The 10794-nt window shown below is 44.3% G+C and overlaps 1 protein-coding gene across 1 annotated transcript; it reads right to left on the bottom strand.

Annotated features, from left to right (window-relative positions):
* Window positions 1–842: 842 nt before the first annotated feature.
* LOC104507086 (ribonucleoprotein PTB-binding 2-like) lies at window positions 843–6962 on the bottom strand (the record flags this gene model as incomplete). Its single annotated transcript, XM_010148257.1, has 3 exons — window positions 843–1034; window positions 4827–5296; window positions 6896–6962. Coding segments are annotated over 3 exons (729 nt in total), but the record flags the coding sequence as incomplete, so codon positions are not given.
* Between the last annotated feature and the right edge of the window lie 3832 nt (window positions 6963–10794).

The raw sequence follows: 10794 nt of genomic DNA, 5'->3' as shown, positions 1-10794 counted from the left end.
AGCCTCATCAGTACTCTTCTCAGGGCAAATCTAAAACATAGCCTCACACAAACCCAAAACACAGCCTCATAGTAGCTACTCTGAGGAAAATTAACTCCATCCCGAGTAAAAGCAGCAGAACATACTATCTTAGGACAGAACCACTCATCTCTCTCATAAAGACTGGGGTTAAAGCCACCCAAAGTAATGAGCATGTTCCGCTTCTGAAAATTAACTCCATCCCGAGTAAAACCAGCAGAACATACTATCTTAGGATAGAACCACTCATCTCTTTCATAAAGATGGGGGCTAAAGCCACCCAAAGTAATGAGACTGTTCCGCTTCCACTTTTAAGACAGCTTCATGTAACACTGATCACATCCAATATTCTAGGAAATAATTTGATAAGACATGTGGGTGTAAAAAGCTTTCTCCTACATCGAGCATGAAATTAAACTACTTCTCTTACCTTGAAATTTATCTTAAAATTGACAAATTCTAGCCTCTCTGTTTTAAAGCAAGTTTTAGCTTGTCAAATGACTCCACTTTCAGTTCCTTTTGTTTTGAAGTGGAACAATTTCTCTTAGAGAAAACTAAATTTGCTAAAATCGCCGAGTTACGTACACGTGGCTCTGTGATACCTTACAGCCACATTTTACTCCTCCTCCTTGCAATATATGGCCATGCTTTGCCTAAGACGATGAGTGAACTGGGCTGACTAGTTTAAAATTAATATAAAAGGCTAATGCTTCCCAAAGCTGGGCTCTTTTTCCTAATGCAAAGCAGCTGAATTCCTCTGACCCACCTCCGGCTGCTCAGGGTGTATCAAACTCCTCCTGAGAAGAGATGTGCAAGTATCTTACCATCCGTTGTGCTGCTATAAGTGCTGCTAAGGTGCTTCTGCCCGGCGCTCCCGGAGCACAGTACGACACCTGGACTCTCTTCCCTTGGATGGTGATGCCATCGGTGACTTCTCGTACTTTCTCCGCCTGCTCCGCAGTTTCGTACTCCACCACGGCGAAATCGCCGATGCAACTGTCTTCATCCTGCGCAAACTGAAACAACATTTCACGACATGCTGAACACCACGCACGCTTGCAGGAACTGCCTTGCAATATTTGCACCTATCCCCCTGCAAACAGTTGACATCTGGTGTTCATGTCTAACCAAATCCGCATGTTTCTCTCCCAACGGTGCCAGACAGAAGCTGAGTATCATAGCTTCGTGTTAGATTTGGCACGCGTGCTCTACCTACGCGACTTACAACCTTCACTTCAATCTAAGCTCGTGGAAAACCTGAGCCACGAAACCTATTTAACACCTATTTTCAGAATAACGAAGGAATGAGCAGGAAATTGTAAATACAGCTGGATGTTACAGCAATTTTTATTTTGCAGGATAATTATGAGCTCATTACCGTTTGGTTTTTAAGCCTGCAATAATAGAGATGTCATCCATCAAGCTACACGCTAGTTGTTGAAACATGTAACAATGCAAATTCCACTGATATATACTGCCTTTTAGGAGAATATGAAGTCTGTGGTTGTATTTAATGCCAAGAGAAGATGCCAGACTGATCAATCAAGCAGACTGGAAACAGGCTTATGTGTCGAACAATGCTCTGTCCTTTGTTTGCAGAGTTTTGTAGCAGAATGAGCAGATTTAAATCAAACAAAAAAAGGGGATGAGAAGGGAGGGAATAAAGCTTAGGCAAAAATCCCCAGTCTCAAAATGAGCAGAAATGATACACTGACAGTAGCTGTGATGGGGAAGGGAGGAAACGGCCTGTAGATTTCACTGGATAAAAAACAACCTCTTCCCAACTATGGGGTCCCACTAATTTACACTAACAATTGAAATACAAATCTCAAATATTCTGAAGAAAAAGAGGGCAGTCAGATCTTTAATGCCACTGTTCAAGACTGGCCTCTGGGAAGGGTCCTGGGGGACACGCATATTTTTGCTGTATTAACGAACACAGATATGTATATACTACATGCACACGTGTGTGTGTGTGTCCACATCAATTTTTTAAATCAATTTAGCTGCACTGGTGAAGACCTGAAGTACTTGTGAAAATGACTGTTTGCAGCTGTGGGACACACTGCAGTTTCAGGCACCATTAAAAACTCCCTTAAGGTGGGAAAGTGCAGCTACCAGCATTCTTGCCAAGAGATCAGGAATATTCGTACTTCCCAGGTAGGCAGGTGCTGAAGAGAAGCCTTCTGTCCCTATCTAGACAGCAGCGGACACCTCCTACTGACAAGGTGAAGCTGATGTAAGAAAGGAATGAGGGGTTTGGGTGCATTTTGCTGAAACAAAGGACAAAATATATTCCTGTAAGTCCTAGCGAATGCCATTTTTCTAAGACCTACATATAAGTACCTGGCTTCAGCTCTTCCTGACAGAAGATTTCTATTGTCAACAGAGGAGAAATCAAATTGATTTAAAAAAATAGTAACTTTAGAAAAAAGTGAAATAATCCAGAGTTTAATTCATTAGTTCAGCTAAGCATTTTAGGTAAAAGATGGTATTTGCATGATGAAATACTGCATCAGAATTACCAGCAGAACTAAGCCACGAGAGCAGCACAAGGCAGCTACGTTACAGAAGCCATACCAGGGGTCAAAGCGACCCTACCGGAGGGACAAGCTGGGTGCAGGACTGGTGTGCAGGCTGGCTTGGCTGAGACTAGGAAAAGGAAGGGAGAGAGAGCCTGTAGTCATGAAGACGTAAAATTACAAGGGCGTGAATGAACATCTAAATTGTTTTTTCTGATACGTATTCATTCTTCCAAGAAAAGGTGTCCAGATACAGCCCTCCTCCTAGTCGTTCTCTATTGAAAATCCCTCCCCACCCAGGTTTCTGCTACCCTGTCGTCTCTTAGTTTTCCTCTTACATCTCTACCTATCAGGTCATGTCTTCGTCCTTCTCCTCTGTACTTAATTTTTAGTTCACCTCACTCATAAAACCATAATTAATTAGCACCATTCTGATGAGAATTCATCCACCATCTTCCTTTTTTTATCTATCAAATCTGAACTCCCTGTTTACCTACCTCAACCCTCACATCTTCCCTCTCCGGAGGGCTGCTTCCGCCGTTAGCCCCTGGAGTTCACCTCCATCACTCACCCGCTACCTCTGCCAACCAGCACCCTCGCTGCCTCTCCCCACCACCCCTCGCAGCACAGCCTCCTTTACCCGTCAGTTCCTCTTGACTGAGAATAAACCACATGTTTATTCTCTGAGAATCACTGAAAATAAATCATAGGTGAACCTACTTTTCTTCTATTACCACACTTCTACTATCTACCTATTAGTCTACTACAGTGTGTTTATGCAAGTGACAGGCAATACCAGAACAGGCAAAGAATGTTTTCTCAGATATGTTTTTGGCTGGGTGACTATTTCCTAATTCAAAAGCATACCATTTAATTCTTGTATTTTCTAGAAACACGTATTTAGTGCTACTTACGGATATAACAAACAGACCTCCCCTACACCAGGTGCTACCCATGTATCATTATGACTTAAAGTCAATTGTTAAGTGCCTCTAACTGCACAGCAGAATACCATAAGTGAAAACCAACTTTATCAAAGCAGCCTGTTATCCTTTGAACCTCACAATTTTTAAAGAATGTTGAAAACTGGTTGGGCGAGCCGGTAACAGCCTCCGGATTATCCGACAGCTGGAAAACAGCCCTGAAGTAAAAGACTTTAGAAGATCAATCTGTTTAGCTAATGAAACAAAGATTGAGCAAGTGACTTCATTACAGCATTTAATACCTTCTTACAGGAAGAAAACAGTGGGGAGCAAAGGCTTCCCAGCTTAGTCATCAATGAAGTGATACTGAAGCCAGATATATTCACCTGAGAAAACAGACACAAGGGCAAAATAACAAGGGACAGGCAGATTCTGGAAAGTTACTTCCAATTTATGCATCTCCTGGTGTACTTGGATCAAGCAAGAATAAGGATGTGCTTTAGCCAGCTAGATATTAGAGGGGCTTGAAAAGAACACTAAGGAAAATGCGATGGCCTGCGGGCTGTCTGGTCTGACAGCCTGAAGGACCTTCCCGTCTCAGCTGCTGAAAATCTCTGGTTCCTCCTCCCTGAAGCTAATCCCCCGGCAGCCTTCAGAGACACTTAAGAAAAACAACAAACAACTGAAAACATGCCCAACTGTGTGACTAGAAAGCAAGCTTTCTTTTGACTGCCTGATTCTGGCACGCTGGTCTGCACCACTTTACGAGCAACATTTCATCCGGGGTCTAGCATCCCCCAAGCCGTCAAGATGAGAAGGAAACCTTTACATTTGCAAAGGCTGGTAAGGATCTACCTCTTCTGTACCTGCAAGCCTTCCAGAAGATGTACCACGTCTATCACTGGCAAGCCCAGCAGCTACGAGAGCCCAAGGCTACACCTTCCTTGGTTTGGGAAAAACCACATTAGATACCTGCAGAGGTTTCTTAAATGTATTAATTATACACACACACACACACATAACCGCTGCACTCGGTTTCTCTGCTGAGCAATAAAACCATCATCACTGTTTACTTTAAAAGCTCTCTAAAATTATTTTCAGTAAAACACATGAGGAGGGGATGTCTTCTAAGCATTTTATTGGTGCTTCCCGGTCTCCTGCGCAATTCCCAGATGACACAGACCAATCACTGCAAACCCATTCCAATAAAGAGTTTGTACCAAGTCATACAGCGCAGTGCAGATGCATAACCATTCGCTACTGAAATGAAAAAGCAGCATAAGACAGCAAGCGGTGAAGTATGCAACCTCAGGGCTACGTAAATCACGACCGTAACCTTCCGAAAGACACACGTTCAACATACCTGGCAGAACACAGGTTTGTACTTCAGTGAGAAAGCTTGGATCAGCTCTTTAGAATCAGCGTAGTCTTTTTGCAATTTATCTACACAAAGGCACTTGGAGTGAATAAGACTTGTGGTCAACTGGTTCACATCCATCCACTGTGCAAAGAGAGTGTTCTCCTCCAACTGCTTTCCCAGAAGTTCCAGCCTCGCCTTCGCAGCAGAGTCCTTCTTCATGTACTCCACAAAGCCGTAGCCCTTTGACTGGCCAGTGACTTCGTTATAGACCAAAAAACACCTCTCAACATTGCCATACACACGCACAAGTTCTTCAAACTCTTCCAACGTGAACGAAATGGGCAAATTAGTAATGCACAGCAAAGCATCTGTCGGTTGGAGCTGCACGGATATTTCTTTTCCCCGAAGAGAATACTGGTGAAATTTCTGAATGGCGCTTTGAGCCTGCTCTCCATTTAACAGAGTAACGAACGCTGCAAGAGACCAAACCAAGTTTCGTCACCTCCCACAGATTCTCTCCAGCTACACAGGCAATTACTGTACCTCTCCCTCCCCCCAAGATCCACCAGTGCAAGTCACAAGAAAGGTACGAGTTTGGGATTTATCCTGAAGATGCAGAGACATACGGATATTTGAAAAATTGACATTATAAACTGGACGTCATGAGTAATTAACTCAAAGAGTGACTACAAAACCACAAATACGCACAATCTCACTGCTTGTAACGCAGTAAAATTTTACATTTGGAAAATGAAAAGCAATTAAATTTTATACTCAAGTCAACACATTACTGATTCTACAGCATTTCCTGAAGCCAGCATCCATAAATTCTCCCTTTGGCATTACAGGATCTTTTTTGGATTTTCAGCCTGTAAAGCCTTTCACACAAGCACAGAACCACAGACTGGATAAGGCTGGAAGGGACTTCTGGAGAGCATCTTGTCCATCTCCTCCTCCAGCCTGGCCACCCAGAGCTGCGAGCGCAGGACCACGTACAGATGGGCTCTGAACGTGGCCACGGATGGAGGCTCCACAACTTCTCTGGGCAACCAGTATCAGTGCTTAGTGACCTGCACAAAGTGCTCCTGCTGTTCAGAGGGAAAGTCCCGTGGTTTAGTTGGCATCTCTTGCCTCGTATCCTGTGAATTAAATGTGATGGAACAGTCTGCACTGAACCAAGGCGATGGAAGCTAATTCACGAGTTTCCAAGCATTTCCGAATACCGCCCTGCACGCTGAACACGGACGTTCAGGTTGTTGTTAGCAGACTACAGCACCTCACACATAAACTGGCTGTATTCCGTATTCAGAAATCCAATTTGCAAGATAACGTGACATTAAACCACAGATTTTTGTTCCTTAGAGGCAGATGTCAAGGAACACCATTATCCCCATGAAATCCTGACAGAAATCTATCCGAGCTACCGCATTACTTTATCCTGGAAACCAAGGTTGACACAGAAGAGGCCTCAGGGAGGGACTGATGGTGGTTTGGAAGGACAGGAACGTGCAGAGAAAATGTTTGTCCATTTCTGTACCTAACAAGTGCTAAGAAATGCGTGAATCCCCTATTTAGAGAACTAATTTGTAAATGGAGGATCAGACTTAGATAATCCAGGATTTAATCCAGGACATTTCCTTCAAAGATTTCAGTGTTCTTTAATAAATGGTGTCTGGCTTATGCGTGTGTGTCAGGTAGTATCTGGGTCTAGGTACGTTTTCCTCTAACCATGTCACAGGCACGTGTGGTTGTCCAAAGAGCGGCCCAAGGACTAGTTTTTCTAAGGAAACCAGACAGCTGAGGTTAGCTTTGTCCCAAAGAGACGCTCACTAATGGAATATGCCTGGCAGACACCACAGTTGACCAAGCTACTTCTGGCTGACATCAGTGAAGTTTCCAACTCTCCTCTGGCTTCGGCAGAAGGTGACAAACTGCAGCCAAAAAAGGCACTGAGGGACAAACGAGCTGTGTGACAGCAGACAAGTTGGGGACTTCACAGATGGCAGATGATGGTCCTCACCAGTTTCATCACAAAATTGCAGCTTAGATGCTGGAAAATTTTAAGTTCTTACCTGTTCTTTTATTTCTGTCCACATAACAATACTTGATTTCATAATCTTTAAATAAGTCATGGATTTCCTAAAAGAGAAAAGTACAAGTAACATCACATAACCAAGTCATCAGACCAAGTAAGTGCATAAATTCATCGTAATTTAAAAAAAAAAATCCCACCCAGCAAACAACTTTCCCAAAACCCAGAAAATCTCACCATGGAAACACTATCAAATACTCGTTTCCGAAAGAGCTGGTTCTACTACTGCAGTGATGTTTTTACCTCTCATAAAAATCTGGCTTATTGAATTTGATTAATTTACTTTTCGTTATATAAAGTCACATAAGCACAACAGGGTGTCCTGTTGACTGTCTTTTGATAAAGACAAATAACATCAGAGTTCATTCAATAGCCAAGCCCCCACAATTTCTCCAGAGTACAACTAGCATAGTTGAAATACCACACAGACTAGAACTACTGGCAACATCCCATGATGCCATTTACCTAGAGCAGGCAACGCTGTCGTAAAACGCAACAGTTGCTTTAGTTCCCTGTAGCTGCTCAAGTTCACTTCAACGGATTTTCACTCTTTTAATAATGAATATTCTTTCAATCAGCAGATAATTGTGCCCAGAACACCCCCTGGAAAGTATCCTCTATCAATTACTGCACAGATGCTCAATGAAGAATCAATCCCAAGAGCATTATTTGCTCCAACTAATTAACGAGGAGAGAGCAGGGGTGTAGGAGAGGTGGGGTAGGAACAAGCGTAAGAGGTGTGTACCCGTTTGCTATAGCTCTCCCCAGCAAGGGCAAGGTGTGCGCACGTGGCCCACAAAGCGGTGCAGCAGCAAGAATGCAGATGTGAACATCGATGATCCCCAAGAAGAAACCGCGAGTAGTGACCTGGGTATTAGTATTCTTTTAGTTGGGGAAATCCCATACACAACACCAAAAGACTATCTGAGTAAGCAAAATAATCGATTGACTTTGAGAGTTTAATTGCAGACAATTTCCAGTAGCCCAGCCTACCAGCCCATTTGCTAATTCAGTATATATAGCCTAGAGGTTAATTGGGTTCTCTGCGACTGGTATCAGGTGCACACCTTTTAGTCAAGTGAAGGCCAATCTCTAGTTTCACGAGTTAACAGCTGTCAAATACTACATTAATAAAACATGGCAACATTTCTCCAGCTACCAGACATCCTCTAATCAGACGGGATAAGGATGTGGCTTCTGGAAAGCAAATACACCAGGCACAATTCAAAGACTCCAGTAGAGCAGTCGATGTGACTGTGGGCATCACCCTACTGAGACTCAGACGGCAGTTCATTCACAGTCCTGAGAGACTGCAAAGATGCTTTCTGCACAGTCCTGTACAGCCCAGCTGTACTAGGGCACTGAAGACTAAAGAAGTTACTTCTGTCCCACTTATGAAAAGGGGGACATATATTTACCTTTTTTATATCCTAGATTATTTTACAAGAGCAACACTGAAAGTTTCATATGATGATTAAGTAGCAGGAAATAATATTTCAACCAGCTCTGAACCCGCTTTTGAAAGTCATCTGCGAATCAGATGATGCCACATGATTTCCCAGAAAGCGTTTGAAAAGTTAAGTGAGAGGGAAAATTGCCTGTCATGAACGTATCTTCCTGGGATAATCATGAGATCTCACAACCAAAATGATGAGAGCATAAGGAAGATTTAAAATGAAAACCTAATTTAAGCAAAGTAATTTTTTTGAAAGATTTTAACACCAGTTCCCACAGGTTGTTGCCAACACCGCAAGGTTTGTGCAACGGGCTCTTCCAAGGAGGTGCTTGCTCTAGCGCACTCGTGGCTCCGTGGCAGGGCTGAGACCTTGACCTGTGGGTCTGCGCAGTATTTCAGTGAGAGCCTCTCTCACGTGAAGAGCACTTGTGACAATTTACAAAAATAAAACACACTACGCCATCTCTTAAGCAAATGTATACTCCTTCAGACTAAACAGGCGTGTAAATATCTGTGTGCACTAGACGAAGACTGTTCATAGGACCTTCAGAATCACTAAGCAGCCGGCTTTTGAACTCGGGCAGTTCTCTGAACTTTGACATCCTTCCACACTTGGGCCTGATAGAAAAGAACGAACACTGCTACGGTTTGAATGTTGTCAACAGTCTCATTCACAACACCTCAGAGCAGAACTCTCAGGGGAAGCACCACGGACACTTCAACCGCTGTTCCACCACCAAACACCGCGCACCACTGACGCTGGACGCAGCCGGTCCCTTTGGAGTAAGCAGTTACCCGCTATCTGGGGGCCAGGAAGGAGTGTTTACGCCAGGAGGAGAAACGGGTCATCCAAGTCAGGTATACTCCCTGGTGCAACCCTATTAACTTGCAAGGAATGTAAGCAGAGGGCTGTTTCCCTGAGCACGGCAGAAACAAACAGCCACGGTTTGTTCCCTGTTCCCGAGCTCCTGCCGGCTCATGTACCCGGGGAGCCTGGCCTCCGCACCCTCAGCCCAGCTACACCAGCTCTCTTCCCACGTCAGGCCCTACGGAGAAGCTGTCAGCCCCTACCCACGCCCTGCGGTAGGAAAACCCATCGCCCTCCCCGGGCCAGCCTTGCCGCGGGGCTGCCACACGAGAAAGGCAAGGCAAGCGCTCAGCATTCATCACGTGGGGTTTAGCAAAGCTGTAGTAGTGAGCCCAGCGGTGGTACCACACGCCAGCAGCGGCTGCCACCACATCCAAACCGTTCGCCAAGGCTGGCCGCTCTCTTAGTACTTGTTCCACACAACGTTTACAAAACTGCTGCTCCTAAAGGAATTTTTTTGAATCTACCAGTGACTGACAATTGCCACAACAATCATGGTTTAAGTGCAGCAGGTTAAGTCTAACCAGAATGGCAACATCCACTGACACACGGTCCAGCCCTGAGTGCCACGCACTGAACATCAGCGAGACTGTATTTTGATGACAACGTTTGTAAGCGCTTATAGAGCTGTCTGGCAGTTACAGAGCAGTCATGGATCCCGTGACGTTCCCAACACAAACGCTGTCCATAGTGGTGCCTATCTTGGCCCTTCGTTATTGCGCTGCCAGGACCGACTCGTAGTTGGCTCCCGAACCAGGAGGCACTGACCCCTGGGCACAGAGGTGTGTTTGTACCTGAGCAGAGGCCCCGCCAAGCAGCTCCCAGGGGATGTGTCCCCGGTCAAAGCAAGGATATGTACTGCAGAAAGGCAGAGGAGGAGAGAAAACGGGGGAGAGAGCTTGCTCAGAGCAACAGCAGTTGCATAAACACGTGGGCGATGCCAGTGGCTCCAACTGAACATCTTGGAACCGCAATGTAACTGATAATGCTTAGCTACTACACAGCCCCTTAAGCCTCCACAGTTCTTAAAAGCAGACTCTGAAAGCTAGCTAATCTTATCATCAGTAAGAATTAAAATCCTAACAAGAAAATAATGAGTTCATTAAGCAGAAAAAGCATCCCCAAATACAGTAAAGGGAGATTAAGAGAAAGCACCAGTAAATACAGGCTGAATATACTTTAAAAAAAAAAAAAGTATTATTTACAACTATAAGAAATGTGGCCTTGAAATACTTCAGTTCTTGGCCTGTCCTGTCTTGTCCTGGGTAGAAAAACTGACAACATCAGTTTTAACTGCAGACTATCAGTGTGAAATGAGCAACTCTCAATCGGAAAGAAAGCCTGCCATAGAGAGGATCTGCCTTTGTGCTTTATTGCCTGCACCGTTCTGAACGCAGACAAGAAAGGGAGTCATTAACAGCCGCACTTGCCCTACTTATCAAATCAGTAAAGCTCAGTGTAACATTTCTAATAAAATCAGCTTTTCATACCCAGGATCTCACAGTGCAAGAAATACTCAGTCGTCACCTGGAACAATATACCACGTACATAAAGC

The sequence above is a fragment of the Eurypyga helias genome, unplaced genomic scaffold (assembly GCF_000690775.1).
Source record: "Eurypyga helias isolate BGI_N326 unplaced genomic scaffold, ASM69077v1 scaffold30723, whole genome shotgun sequence".
Lineage (NCBI taxonomy): Eukaryota > Metazoa > Chordata > Aves > Eurypygiformes > Eurypygidae > Eurypyga > Eurypyga helias.
The sequence above is the reverse complement of the archived record's forward strand: the minus strand, read 5'-3'. Positions and strand labels throughout refer to the sequence as shown.